The following is a 23,288-nucleotide window of genomic DNA, read 5'->3' on the forward strand; positions in this document are numbered from 1 at the left end:
GGTGAGAACTCCAGCAAGAGTTGTTGCGTGGCTTTACAATTCTATCCATTGATCGAATGGTAAAATCCAGAAAAATGATACCGGCACAGCACCGCTTACCAAAAGAACCTCGTGTAGGTTCCTGCATTAGCAGGGAGTACAAAGGCTTCTCCTTTCTTTTCTCTATTTCACTGGTGTAGACAGCTTCAGTGTTTCTAAAACCAATTTACGGTGAGGAGTCCTATGCTGCAAACAGTAATTCCTGCATGCTGGCATCCCAAAGCACAGAAAATTGCCCTGCATTTTTGTAAACTTTTCATACATTCATTTTTAAAGACCACAGAGCTCAGATGCTTTCTGGAGGACACTGGATGTTACATGCTCCTATGGATGATTCAAGCCTGAGAGCTGGAAAGAGGCACGGTTCCAGTCTGCCTGCAGAACTTGCCATCGCTCTCCCATCTTTTAGAGGGGCGATTTATGTGCAGCTGGACCAGGGCAGAGTGGCATCAGCGCTGTTGACTTCCTCGCCACTCCCTGAAGATAGAACAGCAGTTTTTTACTGGAGTATGACTCAGCATGCGAGGTCTAAACCTCATTATGCCAAAATCTGAGTAAGTTTTATTTTTAAATTAAGGTGCTCATTTTTGCACTCTCTTTCCATTGCCAGCATGAAGCCGATTATTGGTTGCATTTATTTCTATCTGTGTAATACACACCATGACAGGTAGCAGAAAATATTAATCTGCATGTTTTATGATTCAAACACAAGAGGACACCAGTCTGCAGATCCTGCAGTAAAGGCATCAAATGGATCATGTAGTGAGATTACATATCCTTATTTCTGTACTGTGTCCTTCCGATGGGTGTGGTCACTGGTTTGGGATTTGTTATTATTTGATTCAGCTGAATCTCTGTTTAGCCTCTTTCCTTTGACTGAAGAGGCAAATGCTGTTCCTTAATCCTCCTCTAAAGCTTTGCTGGTAGCTACTAAGTGGTGTTATTTATAGCCCAGGCAAGACTGAATGGCTTATAATAATGGTGACTCAAGCCTATAAATCTTTATAATTATTGCAAGAACTACTGGTGCCATGTTATGTGGTGATGCTTACACAAAAATGCTGGGAATCTTTAATGGTTACACATTAGCTTTCTTTCTTTCCTCTTTACTTCCCAACTTCACTGAAATGAACACTTAAACCTTTTGTATAGAAAACCATGCAAAAATTTCTTACCTAGATTAGTTTCCCCCCAGTTCCTTCACGTTAATGCTTTGGAGGGCTCTTGTTGAGGCAAGTCACTTAACGGTGCTGGCATTTGAGGTGCCTCACCAACTGAAGCTGCTGAGGTGGAGAGGCAGGAGTCACAGCGGTGCTCAGCACAGCTGGGGGGCTGCTGGGGGCCTTACAGCCAAGGCTTCCCAGTACAGCGCGATGTGTGTCTGCTTGGTGATGGGCTCATCCAGTGAAGTGGTGTATTTGGTGTTTCCACGAAGGTACATGGCCAGTGATGGCTGGTTTGAACGAATGCTGAGTACTCGGTGCTTCATAGGAAAGGGGGCTACCTCTTGGTGATCTGAAATACCATTGCAATGAAGCCATCTGAATCCTCCCTGTATCTGGCAGATTTGTATCACTACATGGGCTACCCGCTGCTAACTATGATAAATCTTGCTAGCATGCTAACTTTGTGGCAGTTACCTCAGCAGAAGTTTACCAAATTTGAATGCTGAGAGGAGACAAAAATAAATCTCTTGGCTTTATGGTATTTTTGTGCTTCATTTGCAGTGCATTTGCATCAATGAGGTGTTCTCTCCAGAGACAATTTGGGGCACTTGGCCAGGGGGTGCCTGTGTTTGTACAGAAAGTCATTTGGCCAAGTCCTGGAAGTTCAGGTTGTCAAACTAGGAATGCGCTTACTACCTATGGACTTTAATAGAAAGACTGAAATGCTTTCAAGGACTGGGTAGGTCCTTTCTACCAAGGAAAAGTAGAATTTCAGCACAGCTTATGTGGGAATGGGCTTTGACCAGACTTTCTACTCTTGGATAGATTTCACCTGATAGCACAGAAAGCAACAGTCAAGGGGTAGGAAAGAACAGCTCTGGCTAAGGACAGTCTTTCTGGTCATAGTAAGCAGATTCCTAGCACACAGCAACTTTCTTGTCTAAAAGGAACACCAGCACAGCAGTAGGTGCACAGTGGATTGACACAGAGGCTATTACTCTCTATGATAAGGAAACTTTTTTTTTTTTGGCCAAATTAGCAGTTCCCTCTCCAGCCTGGTAGCTGGTGGCCCTCTGCACCAGCTCAGTTTGGCAATGGCATATGTATACACCTGGGTGTTAAAAATGTGGCCTTAGAACATTTTTGGCTTTGGGGGCTGGGGTGGTCTCCTGCTGTAGCAAAGGAGGCCGGTTGTGCCTGGGAACAGGAGTAGGATTCGCTGGTGTCTTCAGAAATAAAATACAAGAAGCTTTTTAGGCAGCCAGTAAGGATGTATTGCTCATACATCCTCGGGATTAAGTGACTTAAGTAGATTTTTGGTACTAATGAAATTTTCTTCTGACTCTAATCTGCAGGAACTGTGGGGTGATTTTGTCTTCTCTGTGGTAAGAATGATTTCTCCTACTCCTATCTTCTTGCAGTTTGTGGGTTTTGGTCTCCTATATGACACAGACTAGTAGGACTCCTCAGCATGGAGTTGCCTGAGAGGTACAAGATAGAAGTGTGTAAAACCTTGCATGGACTGAACAGTGACTGTGTCGTGTGTCATAATGCAGGAACACAGGAACACCAAATTACACTATCTGGTGACAGTTCGTACATTGTGTATTTAGATGAAGAACTCCTTGCCATGGGATGCTGTTAATACCAGCATGAGGGGAAGAAAAGCCTGCAGAGGGCTATTAAAGCCAAAGGTGCTTACAGAGTCCTGTGCTCTCTGCTGTACTCTGGCACAGGCATTAGGGACAGCTCACTGGGTCGGATGGTCGTTTGAGTTGATGCCAACTTTCTGTGGTTATTTTGTCTTAACTTAAGAGATGAGGGTAGGGGAGAGGATCTGTGGCTTGTACAAAGACCACCTGGCCTGACTAGTAGGTCTAGAAAAATCAGCAAACCACAATGCATGGAACACATCTTTTATTCAATAAGCAAGCAAGCACAGAAGTATAATGTGTAGTGCTTAATATTCATACAGTACTAAAAATATAAAAATAGAAATAAAATTTCACCAAAAGCATTTTCACTCACAAATATACAAGGAAAAGTGCTGTCAAGCCACATCATGCTACACCACTTGCCAGTTGCTGAACTGACAGTTAGTTTCCCAACAGAACTGCAACACTAAAAATCTGCTAGTCCTTCCTCACAACTTTTGGTGAGCCTGAATATTTGACTAGCAAAAATGGGCCTCCTGCAGCTGAGAGCCTAAAAAGCATAGATGTCATTACCTAACGGAACAACAACATAATTCTGGATAATTTTATAGTGATAGTAGCCTGCTTCAAGCTCTTTGTGTACCTGTCGTAGAGAATAAAAAATTTACAGAAATAAACTTGAATCCTGATTATAATCCAGACCAGTCATGGCTACAATTATGGAAACTATTCTGCATGAATATTTGTGCAATACTCCCACCTGGTGGCATATTTTTAAACTCCCTTCCTTCAGTGCTGCAGTTTCCTCTGCCTGCTTACTCTCACAGGCATATTCATCTTCCACTGAGGTTTGGAGTCCAGTAGCACAAACTGCAAATAGTGCTAAGCACCCTTAACTTCCAGTGGAACTAGAGGACATCCAGCACCTTATCTTACTGTAGCTATTGGGTAGAATTCACATCTATGCAGGAAGGTGACGTGGGTCAGAGAGATTCCTCAAGGAACACCCTGCACCAGATGCCTTGCTTTTAAGCCCCATTTTGAGGACTGAATTAAGAGTTGGGGGCTTAAGAAGCTTCTGTTTGCTGACCTTCAGCATGGAGCAGAACTTCATCTATCATGAAGACAGCTGTGTGCTGTCTTCCGTGAAAGCACAGGTGGGTTTGGGGATTACAGTGACAATCACAGCTGTACATCTTAACAAGACCTGTCTTGCAGAGTATGCCAGTGCACAGAACCTACTCAAATCATACAGATAAGGGTGTGCAGAACCTAATGTGAACCCCACTTGTATCAGTTACTTTTTTGGAATGGGATTTATTTATACTTGATATACCTGCTATAAAAATAAATGTGACGATTAACCCCTGAGATCATTCTAGCATAGTTTTGGCCTGTTACTTGTTTCCCTCTGAAATAATTTTTTATTTGGTTTACGGACGTTTATTTAGGTTCTAGTGAAAAGGTTTTATAAAACACATTAAATAATGTGGGGCTGAAAAGGTGTACATTCTAGTTGCATATATGATACATACCTTATACGTCTATAATACATTCCATAACAGCTGAATATTCTAGTATTGTCTAAGAAGTTCTTGCATGTGGATGAAGGATTAAAATACTAGAAGATAAACAGCTGTTTAGGATCAAAGATAATTGTATCTCATATGGTTTACTTAGATTGTTTTTCTTTCTTTAAATCTTGTTACACATAATAGCTACAGTAGTTTGTCCAGCAGGTAATAAATGAATGCATAAAGCACTTCTAGCTATATTTGGGTATCATATGCATGCATTTTTTATAAATAAAAATCAAATGTGAGGTCACATTTTCCCATCTTCTGTTTATAAACTAAATCAAATTTCTCATTCATCGAAACAGTGAAGATGTCTTTCCATAGCCCAACTCGTCCTGAAACACAGACAAGGAACACAAGTCAGAGAGTGGACATCACGGGACACCAAATATCTACAGTCTTAATCATGCAGAGCATGAAGTATCATCTGTGAGATGCTAATCAGTCTTATTTTTCACTGAAAGTTCAGCAACACCTAAGGCTGTTCACTGTCTTATCCAATTCCCCTGCTACAACCCTTGCAAAGCCTTAAAATAGCCTTAAAGTGAGTACCACACACCTTGTCATCTCTATCAGCTGAGTATTATACAGGAAGAAATCAGATTTTTGTGAGATTTTGCTTTAGCCTTAATCAGAAACGAATACAGATTTTGGTTTGGGTATTCTTTTAAAAATGGGTTTCTGGTTTCAGTGCAAGCTATGGCTGTTTAATAACTTCAACAGCTAACAATAATACATTTCAAAATTGCTGTGCCTCCAGCATACACTGGTTAGAGAACTATCGGAAAGGCACATGGAATGCGAGGCATTAAACCGATTATTTTATTCTGATTATTGAGATGTAATATTATCATTACTAATTTCTACTATTTTATGTTTACAGATAAGAAATGAATTTACATTTCTCAATATGGAGAGAATTCATGGTTTAATACAAGTGCCTGGATTATATCTATGGAAAACATAAGTGCTATGCACACAGTTCGTGCCATTTAAATTCTAGTTTTATACACAATAGGAAGCTTTCAGCAGATGAAATATGGACACTGAACACTTTATCCTTGTATGGAGTATTCTGCTACTTCACTGAACCCAATTAGTAACATAACCTGATGACACTTTTGAACCCACCAGACAAAGGTTGTGGCCCCCTTAACCACTGTTTCACTGCAGTGCAAAATTTGCTTAGCTCTGAGTCATCCAGGGTTACTTGTTGGTGAATAAGCCTCATGGAATAACCAGGCTGAGAGGCCCAATTCTCTTCTCATTTATGTTAGATATAAATAAAGACAAAATCCAGGCTTGTTCAACTGGAATAAATGAAATGAGAATTGGGACTGTGCTATCAGAGAGTTTAATCATAACAGCAAGAACAAAACTACATGCAGGGAGCTTAATTATGCATTTGATGCATAAGAAGAATACCCATTTAATTTAATTACCATTGCTTTTTATGCAGCAACTCTATAATTGCGTCCAAAGACAAAACTGTCTGAAACATCTACAAATTACATATTAACGTGATGGTGTAGTACGTGTGGCAAGGGCCATTACACGAAATCAGGATTTTCCTATAACTCCTGAAGGTATGATAGTGTTCTGGTTTGTTTTCAGGATCCAAAGATCAAAAGGACCTTAAACTGACTGAAAACACATTTATTGTTTTCACCAAATTTCTCCTGTATAAAAAAAAAAACATTAAGGAAGCACTTGCAATCATAAACATCTGATACCAATTTCCATTTTGCTCTGGGAACTATAATTGCATAAAGTACAGCACAAAACATAAAAGCCTGTATTTCCCTTTCAATAACAATAATAAAACATTTTCTTCCTCTGCTTACGGAAGATAAGCCTTTTATTTCTGAATCTCCCTAACAACATGTGTGGACAAATGACAAGTTTTATGAAGGACATATGCAGTGGATTATTTGTAGCATCTTTTTTTTTTAACCACATGAACTGATAGCTTGTCAAAAAGTCACCCACCTGGTTTATGATTTGTATCATGCAACTGTGTAAATTATGATGTGATAAGTCAAATATAAGTAACATATCTAATCATTGTTCTGCTTTCACAGCAGCTCAGGGTTATCTTCAGAGTAAAGATCAATGTGCTAAAAGGAAAAAAAATGAAGAACTAAAATAAAGCAAAATAAAGTAAAGGTAACTAATGACAAATTAAAAATATTTAAAACAAATTACAATAAGCTGTCATGTTATTGCCACCATTCTTTGTCACAGAAACTAACAGAGAACGAACAAAGCACTGTTAATGAAGCTGCATTCTGAAGTAACAATTTGTTGTAAAAGCCAGGCAGCAAAAAAATAAAAAAAAAGAAATTCAAAATAAGGATATTTTTAATAAAAAGCACACAGTGAACAAATGACAAAATATTACATTAAAATATTAGATTAACTGCTCCCTTCCTTCTCTATTACACAGCAGAGGCTTCTTTCTGAAAGGTTTGTAGGTGGTATAAATAAGAGGCTGTGCCCCTCGGCTGGGAGGTTGCAGGCTCCCCTACAGAAAAACGAACTAACACCATGTACAGAACAGTACATGCAGCAAAAGTCGGCATCACTGTTTATCTGGATGGAGATGAACTGGCCAGCAGAGACAGCAGTTAGCCTCTCTGCCTGTGGAAGGTCTCACCAGCAGCTCTGTTCTCTCTTCTCTTGTATTACAACCTCATCTGTCTTTTACAACCACCCTTCTGGCTTTCACTGGACAAGGAGAGGGGATTTTGACTGTGCATGTGGCAGTGCTGCTGCTCCACAGACCTCCAGATCATGGAAGTTAGGACAAACCTAGGTTTTTGTGTTACATGCAAGTCAATGGAGGAGAAAGCGGCTCTGTTGCTTGTAAAATCTTGCACTGACATAGAACACTTCATCCAAGGCCCTCAGGATGTTTTACCGAACTCATTATCTTGTCTTCATAGCAGAGAAGTGGGTTGCTAATCAGTTAGGCAATGTGCTGTAACATCCTAGTGCAAATGAGATGGTGTGTTGTTTTCACACAAGATACAAGTTGTGCTACATGATGAATTTTTAGTTGGAAGCAGTAAGGGGAGTTAGGATGGGAGTTGAAAGCAAGGTAACTAAGAACAGGAAAAGACACCATTCAGTGAAGAATCTACCAGAAACATATAGGGAATATATCAGGTCTTTCAGTGACACTATAAACTCCTTTGTCTTCTTTGGAATTTTACCTCAAGCCAGCAAACTTGAGATATTTATTTCAAGAACTCATCATTACAATAACATAAGTGAACTGGGGCAAAAAGATGTGCGACATCACAGTTATGATGGAGTCTGGTTTCCAGGTCCTACTGTAATAACTGGAGTGTACAGCCCCTACAGAACATACTGAAAGCCTTTCCATACCAGGTGTGCAAAGTCACATACAGAAGCAAGGCGGTGCAAGCAATGGCTTTTTTCCACATATGACATTCTGAAATGTTTGTGCCAACATACAAACAAGGACAAATCATACTGGGTCAATTATTCTGATAGTTTGAGCCAAGTAATGGAAAACTGACATAAGGGTCTGCCAAGAAAGATACAAAGGTAGTATAGAATACCAGTGAACTTGCTTTCATGGGAAAGCAAACCTTCTTTCAAGCAAACCTGACTGAGTGTTGGTAAGATAAAGATTTCAGTTTGACTGAGCGAAGGTGAATGCAAAGATACAATAGACTTTTGTAAGGCATGCAATTTTAGTGTTTTTTAACAGAACCATATAGTGTCAACAAAATGCATGACAAATGAATAAACAGCTGGCTAACTCAGAATTAGTAGTCAAGAAGGACGGTCAATACTTAGTATTTTTATCAGAGATTTGAAAATGATTATAAAAATTGGAGCTGACACAATTTGCAGATCACATGAAGGTTGGCTGAGAGGTAGCATGGAAAAGGCTCCTACACAGAAACTTAAGAATGAAGTACTCTGGTCATGATCCCCAAGTAAGAAAATAAGCTGTAAATCAGTCAATCAAAATCCTTTGAAAAGGCTTTGTGGTCACGATAAACACATGCTTCATGTATGATGCTGTATCAAAAAAGTGCTAACATGGTATGGATGGACAAAAAAGGGAGGGAAAGTTCTAGTTAACACTGGATTAAACTAGTGGATAGTGATTTTATGTCTGGGTAAGGCATTTGTGCGGCTGACATAGGAACTGACCATTTTGATCTTATTCCCTCATTTTAAAAAAGAGCCGTTAAGTGCTGTAAAGCAGCCTACAGAAAATAATTTGAGGGAGACTTACTGAGTTCCCTCTTTTATGCTCATCAGAAAGACAACTGAGAAAGGACTTGATTTCTTGACATTATTAAAGGACATATGTATCAAGAGATCAACGTGCATTTCAAGTTCCTAGAGAAAGGCCTCACCAGCATAAACACCTAGAAGCTAAACGCATTTTGCACAGCTGAGGTAGACAATGAAAGTTAAAGGCTCATAAGGAAAACTACAGGTCCTCGTTGTTTCATGCCTTCAAATTAGAATTATCTGCTATTCTAGAAAATCTGATATACTTAAAAACAAGGGCTGAGGCCAGGTTAAACTGTATGAAATTGTGTGGGCTTTGACATGCCAAAGGTTAGGAGTGGTGCGGTCTTCTCAGCATGAACAGCTCAACCTGTTCAAGTAAGCCATAGACTCTCCAACAGAGTGGTTTGCATAGTGTTGAACACAGACTGTTGATCTTGGATGTTTCCATGCTTTTCAGTCACTTCTACCTAACTATTTCAAAACAAACAACCCCCCAAATAGCACCAACAGTTGGTTTACCTCCTATCATTTACACAGCAATATTTTGCCAACACCTTAACACATCCTGAAGGTTACTAAGTTGTCAGTTGCTTCTTGCAACATCCACAATAAGAGTGTTACTGTGGGTTTAAACATACCCCTGCCAACGGGAAGTGCTTCTGCATTACAGCACTGATCAATGAGTTGATGGCAGTGTTCCACCATGGATTCCAACTGTGCTTTGTCGTAAGAAACTCCTAAGAACCTCACCAGTTGCTCAACCATTGTGGCTAGGTCCTGTAAGAGAGTATTTAAAACCAGTTTATTTTACAATATTTTAAGTGACCTTTTTCAATGAGTTTAAATACTTCAAAGTGTTATATCCTGATGAGTGTGAAAAATACAAATGCAGAAGTTGCAGAAACACCACTGTCTTACAATTTTGCCACTTTCCAATCCGATGAAAATAAATAGATACCAAGTAATTAGGGTAAGGTCAGCAGAGAACATGGTCATACAAGCTCATCCCTTCAATTATTAGAATGGAGAACTGCAAAGTAATTGTGATGCTTCCCACTCAGACAACACCACACCCTTAGCCGATGACTTTGGAATACTAGTTTATTTTGGAGGAATTAAAAGTTACTTTTTTATTCTGGTAAAATAAATTACCACAAATGTTTGGCCCTTCCTTCATCGTTAGCTTTTGGGACTGCATTCATGTAGATGGAAAGGATCTAGTGAGGTGGCCTCTGAGACTAAACAGTCATTAATTTATATATCCAAACTCCAGGGTTCCTCAAGTATAAGTAAGACTCCTGGAATTGTAAGGACAAAATAGCAATATTTATCAGGAAGCAGAAAGATACTGTGATGCTACCAGATTTCAACAGTATCCTTCAATGAGCACAGCTAGGAATATATCTTTATTCAAATCCACTGGTTTGAAATAATTTCTTCTAAACTTTAAAAATCATTCTGATTGTATTACATCTTTTAGCATCCCACTCCATCAGAAGGCTCAGTAAAGCTGAAATTGTAATTCACCCAGCTTTATGGAGTTCTACTGGGATTTTGCCTTTTGGAGGTTTAGAGATAGGAGCTGGGATGTTCCTATGTTGGCATTAATTTTCCCATCGAATAAACACTTTGAAGTATTTTCATTAATTCTTAAAAATACACGATTGCAATAGGAAATAGAAACTAATGTTCTATGTATTATTTCCACTATCAGCCAGCATACTATAAGGACCCAATAATTATGGTCACCTTATGTTACACAATCACCCCTAATTGTTTTCAATCTTGTTTCACAAAAGACAGCAAGAACAACCTAACTATCAGAATAAATGCCAAATATATAGGACAAAATACTGATGCTATAGTTTTTTTCTCATTGATACAGCACACACAGCAAGACATTCCTTTTAAATGAATGCCCAGGGCTGAGTGTAGCAAGCACTGAAAAGTTACACACCTCTGCCTCCTCCGTGAGTACTTCGGTGCCTATGAGATGCAGGCAGGTTCCCAAGTAAATTACTAAGTTTATGAAAGTGCTGAAAGTCCACAGAAGCAATTGAATACCAGTACTTTATACAAGGCATCAGACATTAGGGAGCACAAATAAGGACATAAGCAACAAATTTTGTATTTTATGTATTTTAAACAGTACGACGCTAGACATAATTAAAATACCTTTTTGCTACATGTAACCTACCTTATGCATATCTTCATACTTGAGAAAAAGTACATTGGCATCCATGTGATGCTCCCAAAACTCCTGCACGTGTTCAAACCATGAACCATATCCTACTACAAAGACATTGATTAGCATGAGGAAAATGAACATTTTTGTTACTAAGCCTTTTCAAAAAGGAAAAAAAAAAAAAAAAAGATAAAAAATAAACTGGAGTGTTTCATAGCCCCAGAGAACAGTATCTGGTTTTGACACATTGCCATGCACAGCAAGGAACTTAATTAAAAAAGTTTTTCTATCAGTTTGGAATATTCAAAGGAACTGATTTACCATAAAATGTTCAACAGAAAATGCCACCATACTTCATAATGAACCTCTTGGAGCTCAGTATCAACACCACATGACTACTGAATGGAAATTGAGCCAAAATAAAAACTACACAGATAGATTTGCAGAAGGCAAATTTCCAGTGGCTCCAACCTGCATGAATTCCTGCAATTAACTGCAGCTTCTTTCACCTAGAAGCTAGACACAGCGTTTGTGGAAAGTTCCATAGTGCATCCTCCATTACGGACAAAGAATGGCTAACAGTCATTTCCTTTCTTAATTATAGTATTGAGGACACAGACCTATACAAATGCTTCATGGTCATTCCAAAAAATGGAGGATGTACTGACAGAATATCCTGTTTATTATTACATCTTCTGCTCCTCCCCGCTAAAATCTAAGACCCATTCTCTTCCATTGTAAGTTTCTGAACGCTTCCACACAACTTCTGTAGACATGCCAGAACAGTTTCAGTTATCTCTATTGCACAATAAATCCAGACTACAACCAGATGCCAACGAGGTGTTGAGTGCTCCTGAAAGCCCAAAGGGATGTGATGGGGTAATCACAAGTCATGAGCAGGCCCAGCATGCAGGATTGCTAATGATGAAAAGCTTATGCCTTCTACCTGCTGCATGCCACCAGCAGCTTGTCTTCGGTTCCCCATACCGTTTCATGGGGTTTAGGACTTGAAGAGAAGCTGAGGTGCTATGCTGGGAGAGCCTGTGCTCCCAGCACCGCTGAGGCAGTGGTTACTGGAAGTCTTAACTCACCCCTCAAAACTTTCCTCCTTGTTTTTCACTTCTCTGATAAAATCCACATTTGTACTGATTTCAGTCAATTTACATGTGTCTAGCAGAGGTTCAGACACTGGTATTTATTATTTAGAAACCGTATCTTGCTGCCAACATTGCCAGAAAGACAACACAAACAGATATGCGTTCTGCATATTTGTTACCAGTGATAAATTTCCCCAAAGTACTTCAGATAATCAAGACAGGACTTAAGCAAATATGGTGAGCAGTTTCTCACATTCTTTCCCAATATTTTTTTGGTCAATTTTCTTTTCAGCAAAGTGGCTATAGAAAAATATTAGGGTTTTTAGTTTTGCATTTTGAAGCCACCTTTTCCCTTTGAAAAATAACTGTTTAATTTTGGTAAGTGGAACATTTTCAACAGACAAAGAGGTCAGTTTCATAGGAAAATTATTTTAATCAGCTGACTCAGTTTCAATTGTTAAATGTATTGGGAAAATTCCATTTTTGTTATTCCTATTCCATACATCCCTAAAGAAATTCACACATAAAGCTAACACATCAGTCAAGCAAGAAGCGTTCCTAGCTGCTCTTAATGGTGCAGGGGAGAACCCATTAAGATCTTAGCACAGTTTACCTATGCTTTATGCAAGATATTCCCTTAAGCTTTAGAGGATAATTCCAAAGAATTACACATTCGAGGCTAATCCCTATCCACCCGTATGCTTTCAAAAAAAATAGCTAATATACACTGGATTTGTTTCAAGGTGGTCAGGTATAAGGAGGGGTAAAGAGTGGGATTGCATTATTTGAGCTCAGTGCTTCTTCCTCTAACAGTACTTTGACTTCTTATGAAGTTTTTTTTGCTGCTGCATTGCTTCCATGAGATGAAAACATTTAGCTAAATGCTACATTTACTGCATTACACAACACTCGATTTGCCCAATTATGGACACAGAACATGCTGTGATGTTTTACTAACTCTAGGAGGTTGTGATAAACCAGCTGCTACAAGATATAAATAACTCTTGGAATACTTATATGAAAAAGAGTAGAGAACCTTCCTCCTATCTTAGAAGGCCTTATAATGTGTCTTCTTTGTATCTCTGGTCTAGAATTTCCTGATCATGGGCTACAAACAAACATCCCATTCTCAGGGAATGCAAAAGAAAAACCTGAAAGTGGACTGGAATGGAAGGAGAGCATTAACTTTCCCTGCACAAACTTGCAGGAGAAAGTAGCAATGGTTTTTAAGGCCTGTTAAATAACCTCCATTGGTAGGTTTTTATGTTTTTCTTCCCTTCAGTATTATACAGCTCTTTCAGCATCAAGTCCTGCAAATTCCAGGCTGAAGGAACATTTGCTGCGCTGGATGTAGAGGAAATCCTGCTCTCAGAGCACAAGGCACCTGATGACTTCTTAGTGTCAAATTATGGTATTACAGGGAAAATTTTGTAGAGAAATAGAAGGCAGTAAAAATTTTCTCTTCCCAGCTAGAAAGTGTGGCAATCCATTGGCAAAAAGCCCAGTGGCAGCCAGTTACACGAGAACATGGGGCTTGCCCTCCCTCTAAGATTACTGAGCTAGTGCAATGGAGCTACTTAAGGCAGTGCAGCCCGAGTGGGATCACAGTGGGTGGGTGGGTCATCAAACAGCCTTCACTCAAAGGAGCTCCTGGGTGAGCAGCTGTTGTTGTAAAGCAGGTTACTGCATTCTCATACAGCCGCAACCGCCTTCTTACAGGGGCTCACTTCAACTTACTGATGAACTCCAGATCAATCTCATGCAAAGTAGAGGGTTTTGTGTGTTAACTGGTATCTTGCAAGGGACAAATCTTGAGGTTTTGGATGAAATCAAAATATTAAAGGGATACCAGGAAAAAAAAACAAACCAACGAACACCTGAGGAACAGAAAGACTCCTGAGAAGTAGCCAACAGTGTGGTACAACTAAAATCAAATGATGCTGGGATACCACTTCTCACAAGGTACCTGGTAACTTGCAAGCTGAATTTTAGAAAAACAGACCAGAGTTTTGCCTGAGCTAAGCAAGGAACACTGCTGAGCCCATGGGATCAAATATTGTAAGGTGATTATTTTTTATTTACAAGGCATGGCCATAGTTTGCATGGACAAGTCCACGCAGCGCTATCTGTAGCAACCTCCTTGCTGTATATGCAAAACAAATGCACCTTTATCCAGTTCATTTCTGTACTTGCAGAAGGAATGCAGAGATGAAAATAAATGTGTAACAGCGTGTGCAGAGAGAACAGCTCCTTACACTTGTCGTTCATAAACCTTCTGCAGAACTCCTGAAACGTTCCTCTGTAGCTCATGGTCCTTAGGGAGCGGTGAAACTGGTAATAAGACACCACCAGGTCTTTGGGGTTGCGAGCCATGTATATTACCTATGATGGGGTGGGGTGTAAAAGAAAAATAATTATCTTATTGAAAGCTTTTCCCCCACCCTGTTTCCCAAAGCACTTAAACAACTGCTGCCAATATAGTTAAAGAAACATGATTTAATTTCATTTTTACCTTTGAATTGCCATTATGGAGGTCCGAAGGCAAAAAACGATATGGTAGATGGCTTTTTATGAGGCGAGGAGATGTCAGTTCCTAAAATAAAGCAGACATGAAACACTTCTTACTGTGCATTAGTTTTTGGCACATCCTGAGCTGTCCTGAACTGTCATACTTGAGGCTCTTTAATATACTGAGTCACATTTACAAATTCACTTCTTAAATTAATAGGGGTCTGGGACTAGTAATTTGGTTGGGGAGTTACATCTGTTTTAAATATCAGAAGGCTGGATAATGTGTCGGGGGGGTTGTTGGGTTTTTTCCTCCCTTTTGTTTTCAAGGTACTCCCATTTGTAGGACCTTTTCAGGGAAAGAGTAAATAGCTGAGGATTCTTAGTGTCAAACTAACTTTGTTTCTACTGATACTTCCACCAAAATTCCTTGAGAAATATTAGAAGCTCCGAAAACCCCACCCCTAACTATTTTACTCTTGCAATTTATTTTATCCTCAGAATTGGGCCCAGACAATCCAAAGGCTTATCTGAGTGCATGAACATCTTTCAGAGTTATTTTTCTGTATTTTGAAACAAAATCGTCTTATGACACAAATCATCTTCTAGTAGCTAAAAACTGCATAAATCCACATTGGATCAAGTTGCTATCACACAGCATAGGTAGCAACATGCAATCTCAGACTAAACCTCTCACTATTGCCAGCACTTCTTTGCGTCAGGGTAGCACTGACATCTCATTGGACTAGGCATCACACAGATGAAAAAGAAAAGCAACTTCTGACCCCTAAATACTCTCGAAGCTGCAGTTATCATTGACCAGAAGCAGCTTAAATCTATTCATGCCAGCCTTAGCTAGCGCAATTCAACAAGCACTGTAGCTGTTAACAGGATGGAGCCCAGTATTTTGCGTAATCATTCCAAGATATGCCTATATCAGAAGTAGTTACAGCAATGAAAAAAAAAAAATAAAAATCACACTTATATGCCATGCCACTAGTCTCTAAGTGGTTCTTAATAGTGTGGCAGTCATTTCATGCAGAACATTTCAGACTCCTCAAACTACACCTACAGAGTCTGTAGATCCAGAGATCATGGGTCTCTTAAGGATTTAGATGTATAAATTCAGAGCAGTGGGTCTACAGATCCATAGATCTCTGTATTTGTAGTTCCTCTTTTGCAAATTCAGGGAAGGAATCAAAGCAAATTTGCCTCATTTGGACAGCTTCTGTTTACGTAAGCAAGGGAGCCCTTGAACTTTTATTCAGAAAACCCACTGGCAATATATTTAGGACATTGGAGAAACATCTAGAGCATTACATAGATTATAACAAAGCTTGATAAAAGCAATTTTAAAATAACCTAATAATACTTCGAATCATTCCCATAAACTGAGCAAGTCCAGTGATGAAAAGGACAAGGACAGGATGAAATGAAATGCTAAATATGGAACTGAGGAAAAAGATATCCAAATGCTGAAAGACTTTCTTTGCAATAAATTGTACCTTGATGATGTCCAGACCAGGCTGAGGGTACTCTAGGACTGGAAGTTGTTCATCTATATTCATTAGTCCAATCTCATCTGGATCAGCTCCCTGACTCACTAGATATACCACTTCCTGTAGCAAGCCTGTGCCTGCATAAACCAAACAATGAAAGAGAACAGATTGTATTACAGTTCTTATCTAAACAGAAGCATATGAAGGGAGACCTAGACATAGAAATAATGGTAAGTTTTGACCTTAACATCTGCTGCGGACTCAGGCTGTAACTACTGTTTTAACATAGCATGTCTGCACCCTCAGTTTTGTTTTAAAACACATGAAGATCTCCTTTCACGTAAAAGACCTGAGATTTTTCTTCAGTAATAACTTAAATATGTTGCTGTCTCCAAATAATTTTACCTGTGAATTGCAAAGCATTTTTAAAGAGTTCTTCCCCTGTGAATGTTAGCTAGGCAAAATACTACTATTTCCATTTTAGAAATTAAAAAAATTAAGCAGACAGATTATACAAGTTCACAAAATGCCATTAGTGGCCATACTGGGAAACTGCCAGTGTCATCTATTCTAAACTGTAGTCAATGCTGCTGTTATGCAATGATTTCAAAGTCTATTTATACCTCCACATTATGGACTGGATAAACCACAATGCATCAATGCATAGTGAGTTAGTCATAAGCTTTAGAGGCCCCAGTTACATCTCTCTCCAGTCCGAGGACATTTACAAAGCAAGCATTAGCTATTATAGCCTTAATACCTATTAATTTTCCAAAGTCCAGTTATTCCAAATAGAAATTTGAACAGGGAAACTATTTCAAATGACTTTACCTTCAGGCAGGTAGGAAACTTTTACAACAGGCAAAGGTTCAAAAGTACCTGACAGAGGCTTATGAAGAGAAAGGCAGAGGCTTTTGTTGAGACAGAGGAACAGAACAATAAGAGAAAAAGCGAACTACCAAGGAAGAGACCCCACAGTTTAGACGGCAAGTCACACAGGCATGGGACATCCTGGATACTGTGACACATGTGACAGACTAATTATTTAAGAGTTGTGAGCAGTAAGGAAAATGAGACCAGGATTTATTCTCTCATGTCGCCTAAAGGAACCAGTAATTGTTCCAGAACTCTTTAGAAAGCCCAAGCCCACCTCAAGATCTCATGTCCTTGGAAAGATGAGCTGCAAATTCTGCGAGCACACTTTTGTTCCCATTTTAACTTGAAAATAACTTACAAGTTTTAAGTCATTTGTAACAGTCACTAGTTAATTCATGTTAACTAGCATGACTGTGCACACTAGCAGACATGTTTTGTAAAAATTCTGTAAGGTGTTCCAACACAATGAAAACTAGTGTACCATTATTCAGGTATTTTTTTTTAATCTGAGCTAGGAAGAGTTAAAAAAAGCTGATGTACTTCAGAGGCTAGTTAGAGTGAACAATCAGGATGCAATGTCAAAGAACACACACCTCCAAAAATTGCTTTGGAGAGCAAATACTTTAAGATTCCTCTGTTTCCTGACTGATTAGTGGATAAATTAAAATGGGTTACAGAAAAAAAAAAAAAAGAAAAGAAAAAAGACACTTTTCCATTACCATCACCCACAGAGACAGATGTCAGATTTAATGCATGCTTGCCCCTGAGGCTGTTCACTCCGCATTTTTAAGTCCAAGCATATATTTTATACATTAAAATTAACACACATATAGTACTTCAGTATCAGTCCTTGTGACTCTGAATAAGCACAACCCTTGTCCTCATTAAACATTTATTCTGACAGAGGACACCCTGGTTTCCATAATTTATTTCTGTATTTCCAAATCTACCTGCAAAGAAAAATGCTATTACAGCAACCCTGTTCCATAAAAAGAAAAGGAATAACTGCATGGAGATAAACACCACCACCAGGATTTTCTAATTTTTCATTACTCAGCTGATCTCTAGGCAAAAACCAGCCATCTCCATTGTGCCTCTGAATACAGAAGGGCCACAGGGTTGAGGCAGAACTATGCTGAAACTTCTGAAGAGCAGCATGTTCCCTAATAGCTCTCCACAAAATCCACCAGTTAAATAGGAGGTGAGAGCCAGGGAGCACAGCCCCCATGGCCTTACCTAGTTCTGCTCAGACCCGTGGCCATGTGCTAGACTTGGCTCGATTGCTAGCAGATCCATGGAGCACTGCAGAGACAGGAAAAGGCGTATTGATAGGGAAGATGGGTTCTGATTCAGAAGGAAGTGGGCCTTTGGAAGCTCAGAAGTCTTCAACTAAATGTACATCCATCAAAAACAGTGAATCACTGAAAGATTAATACTGGGCACATGGCAGAAAAATAAAAATCTCCATCAAGTACAGGTTCTTTAAAACAGTGCTTTAAATCGGTGAACCTCAGTGCTAATTATTAGTGTGCACATACACAGATTACTGTAGTTATGTACGTAACGCTGCACATATTCCAGCACCCTATTCCAATCCACACAGCAAGCAGTATTTCTGCAGTATTTCAACAAAGACGACAACAAGTGGATGGTTTAGATGTCTGGCTTCTGGCCATTCAGCAGGTTAAAGTTTCTCCTCCCTATACCTGCAGCAGGACCACTGATCCTGATTTCTCCCACCCATGAACTCTGTTCTAGTCTTCACTTTTGTCACTCACTATATTAGCTGATTTTTTCCCACATTTACACTTAAGTTACTCTGCTTAGGATTTTCAGGGTCTTATTGCAAATGAAAACTAGCGATTTAAGTTTTGAGGGAACTGTGATTTTTTAACTTGTCACCCTTAATCAATTATCATTTATCCCACACACACATTCCCAAGAGCCCCATACAAAAAATTATGACTGACCTGATCTACTGTTCTAAAGAAAACTAAACCACCAGATGCTTATTTGTTTAAAAGAAAAAAAGCTAAAAGCTTTTATATATAAACCTCCTCACATCTCTATTAGGATTAAAAACAACTCAAGTTAAATCACAGGTATCTGAGCTGAATGCTTTTCCAGTTTAGAAATGATGGCTTAACCTAGCAGCAGACAAACAGCAGCCCGAATTCCAGACCTAGCTGCTAGGGCAAGATCGTCTAGCCCCTGGGAACACGAGCTCCAAACAAAACTGGGATACTGTACCTATGCACGTGATGAGAGGCCCAAGCCTAGACTGGGGCTAGCAGAATTTACCAAATTTGCCTGGGAGATGAATGCAAGTCTTCTGCTGTAGCCCCTGATTCTCCATCTGCATATAAAACACACAGTAATTTGCCATTTGAACCAACTGACTTAAATCAATGTCTATGGAGATGTTACGGGTGGAAGCTAGAGTAAATTGCTGAAACTAGGATTTTCAAAGATTACAGGAATAACCTCCAATAATCCCAGTCTATCACAAACCTTAGCCAGATCTAAATAGCACAAAAACTCTCTTAGTAAAAGGGAAAATACTTGTTGGAGAGAAGGAAAGATGAAGGAAGCTAAATTAAAAAAAAAAAAAAAAAAAAAAAGATGCAGAGCTTATCTTTATATTCCCTAGATTTTTGGCCTGTCTGCCAACAATGATTTATTGTCCCTTGAGGGTTACCCGCTTTAAGTGAAAGTAAAGGAAGGATTAGGTCACTAAGTGGAAAAGCTAGCATGTACGCACATAAAGCCAAGTTTTTTTCTTGGAGGCAGCGGATCTTATGCGTCTCTACTATTTTCCATTGTTTTCTCCTTGCATTGCTGAATGTGTGTGCATGTACATACATGCCTCTCTTGGGATGGTACAGAAAGAGTAAACAGTCACTGATAAACAGGATTAATTTGTCAGCGTTTGGGCATGAGGCACCAGATGCAACAGGCATAAAGACCCAGCAATTCTACCTTTCCTTCTTCCAGCTGCGACAGATCCACATTTCATCCTGCAGGAAGACTGCTGGTCTTGCTACCTCCAAGGTCACGTTGCCAAAACAAACATGGAATTCATCTACGCTTATCCAGTTCAAACTAAAATGGAGTCAGTCAGCATCTGAGGAACTTCAGTGCACTGTACCTGAGAAATGCTTTTCCCTGACAAGCTCTTCTGTTACGTCAATACAACACCTCAGGAGAAAACACAGTGTTCCAGTTTATCACAAAATCTCCAAAGCGACAGGATGGGAAACAGCTATGATAAGCTACTGCCAGAATTTGCAGGTTTTTAGGGAAGCCTTTCAAATTATCCGTGAACCTGTATTTCCACTCTGTATAACACCATGTACAAAAACAGCCCAGTCACAGCAGTTTGACAGCGTGTTAGTTGGGCTGCACTGTCCTTTTCTGTGGAGCCTAATGATGCACAGAAATCAGGACTCATTAAGAATCCTATCATGCCTACAGCAGCCCCTAAGATGACTGGGAATCCTTCATTTGTACCCTTTTTCATGGCCAATGCCTCAGCAACAATAGCTGAAAGTCAGTTCATGGCCATACTGCCTCTACTTAACCAGTAGGTATTCTGCTGCAGCAGCAACCAGACAGCACAGCAAGACAGCTGAAACTCTGAAACACCGCCAACTACTCCTTTATGCTTCTATGTGTTAAATGTCTTTTGACATCAAATTTAGTCTCTATAGGAGGGAGAAATATTCCTTAGTGCAGCTGTTCTCTGGCTTCTCTTACTACTTTCTGGCCACTGACACACTCCCCTGTAGCCACTGAACCTCACAAATTTGTTCAAAGTGAAGTACCAGATATGGAAACATAAGATTTCCTGTGGAATTTTGCTTCCCTGCATGGTTTCTAATGTAGTTTCAGTTTTCTCCCCTCCATATCAGCTAACATGGGACAAACCCGCAGCTCAAGGATGCAAGGGTCTTTGGTATGTTCCTTTTATACACCCCTTGTCTGGAAAACTCATGGAAAAATAAAATAAAGAAATACTAATGTTAGTATTAACAGTCTTCTAGTGCTCCCAGTTAGGTGCACTTTATTTGATCTACCAATGCTTGATCAAGTGTCAGCTAATACAATGCAATGGAACCATTATGACTCATAATTTTTTTATAGCATTGGTAGACGCAAGTACTTATTAAAAATGAAGGTTGCTAAAGCTGTCAGATTGGCCTAGCAAGCACTGTAAGGCGATTCCCCACACAGTTGTCCTAATTGCATACAAGCTCATTCCCCTTTAACCAATTTCAGTGTGTATCTCCAGGTAAGTATGACAGATTCATCTTCACCCTACAATACTGAAGGGAAAATTAGACTTTTCCATTAGAAAACAATTTCCAAACCATAAAAATATCTCTGAAGTCCATACGTTCAAGTTCTCCTACATCGTGGAATTCCAACTGGCTTAAGAATAGGGTTTTTCATTATCATTAAGGGTTTTAATAATAACGTATTTTTATACATTGATACTGTATCTTCCAATTCTTCTATTCCTAGATGAGACTCATAACTCAGAATGAAAGCTGAAATTGTGATGTTACACTGCCAATATTTTTGACTGACCTATTAAATATGTGTTAGAAGGTCTGATTTTCAGAAAGGACTGAATACTCATTCTGTAAGATTAATGCCCCTTTTACATGGCCTAAATGCCCCTAAATTCAATAGTGACTTGTCAAGGGACTCTTGTGGAACATGAGAAAACAGAATCCAGATCTTCTGAAACTGATGGCAACAGCTTAAATAAGACTGGATTTAAAACAAGCGTTAACTGTGTGATTTCCAGCAACATTCAGTAAGCATATTAATCAGTGTATTTTTCCACTTGCAGCTATTAGCTTTAAAACTAAACCAACAGGCTAAATTCTGCTTGTCTTTCACTTGACTTGCATCAAAGAATGCAGACCATTAGGTCTGAGTTGCATTTTGAATGTTTTTCACCAGAGACTGTGAACAGCAAACTATGAAAATCGTAACCTATTTAGAACTAAAATGTACTTTCCATTTGATGAAAAAAGCTGTCACTGAACTGTTTAAATACATGTATTATCCATAGAATTATTGCTACTATGTATAATACATTAACCTAAAGCACCGCTTTAGTGAACAGGTTACAAAACAGTGTTATTTTCAGCTAATGCATTAGTACTATTTTTAAAAAATGGCCTGAGTCCTAATTCTCCCTCACATTAGCACACCAACTACTCAATGGAGGACAGGATAAAAAGTGTAGAATCGACCACAGTGCATCTCAGATCATGCACCAACCGTTGAGGCATCTCCACTCCCATGCAGCAAGGCAGGCGATGTGGTATGTTTCATACCTAACACCAGCAGAAGCAGCTTGGAGAAGGCGGCCTGCTGACACTTCCGAGCACGCTGGATGCTAAAGCTGGAGCAACACTAGTAAACAGAACACACCAGGGCCTGTTCTCTGGAAGGACATGGGGGACAGCTGAACCCACATCCACAGAGACTGATTTCCCAAAACAAGGCAGCCTCATCCACAGCTGGAGCCAGGGACTGTTCCTAGGAAGCTATCTCCCACACCGTGCTGGGGAGCGCACTGTCTAGGAGAGAGCAAAACTGTCATGGAACATGCTAGCAAGGAAAGCGCATGGATGACATCCTGTCAGAGCCTCTGTCTAGTGAACTAGTTTACTAGTGTAGCCATGGTGAAGTATCTGGAATGTCTGTGTTGCCTACTTTAGACTTCGTAAAACCAGAAGAAAAATAAGAGTCACATACTCCCTTAACCATTGCATCTAACCCATGGCTACCCCGATCTGTTTCAGCAGGCACAGGTCCACAAGACAAAGGCTTCTTGTTGAGGACAGCTAGGGCAAAAAGTGTTTTTCTACCCCCCTTAATAAGCCACAACATCCTCACATGCACTGCAGCAAGGTAAGTAGTATACTAACAGCTCTAAGAACTAAGTCAGTTCACAGATTACTCAAAACCTAGGATTAAAAACAAGCCACAGGTTTGTCTTTATTTGCTTTCTGTTTGTTAAGTCATGATTTGTGTTTTCATGCTTGTCTCCATGTCCATGATTTCATCATATCTAGGTGTTCCAGATTTTGTTAGAAGTCCTTCCTTGACAGCTAGTATCTGTTGGTAACTAATATTTCTTGGTATCTCATATTCAAAGGGAAAAGTATTTCACTCTCTAAGCTTTAGCTGGGCTGGTAAGTATGTCCATGTCTATGGATGCTCATCATGTCTGCATCAGATGTCATCACCAATGAAGCAATTTGTGTGAAGTTACAAAATACTCTGCAGGTGGTTCTTTAAGAGAAATGACAAACAGCAGGCTAAGGACACCCACATCCCACACTAGCACAGAGCTTTTAGAAGAGGACATCTACCATACCCTTC

At 39.5% G+C, this 23,288-nt stretch overlaps 1 protein-coding gene across 2 annotated transcripts in view; it reads right to left on the bottom strand.

Annotated features, from left to right (window-relative positions):
- Positions 1-3,107: 3,107 nt before the first annotated feature.
- The window catches only part of SULT4A1 (sulfotransferase family 4A member 1), a 30,713-nt gene continuing 10,532 nt past the window's right edge, over positions 3,108-23,288 (bottom strand). Inside the window, exons 2-7 of one of the 2 annotated variants that reach the window (XM_056341703.1) lie at positions 16,014-16,144; positions 14,513-14,593; positions 14,256-14,382; positions 10,916-11,010; positions 9,357-9,495; positions 3,108-4,772 (exon numbers count right to left, since the gene is read on the bottom strand). In XM_056341703.1, the coding sequence (XP_056197678.1) occupies positions 4,660-4,772; positions 9,357-9,495; positions 10,916-11,010; positions 14,256-14,382; positions 14,513-14,593; positions 16,014-16,144 (686 nt within the window). In that variant the 3' untranslated portion in view covers positions 3,108-4,659. Of the gene's footprint in view, positions 4,773-6,426; positions 6,555-9,356; positions 9,496-10,915; positions 11,011-14,255; positions 14,383-14,512; positions 14,594-16,013; positions 16,145-23,288 lie in introns of those variants that run through there. The other variant, XM_056341704.1, reaches the window with a different exon arrangement.

This window comes from Falco biarmicus, chromosome 5 (genome assembly GCF_023638135.1).
Source record: "Falco biarmicus isolate bFalBia1 chromosome 5, bFalBia1.pri, whole genome shotgun sequence".
Lineage (NCBI taxonomy): Eukaryota > Metazoa > Chordata > Aves > Falconiformes > Falconidae > Falco > Falco biarmicus.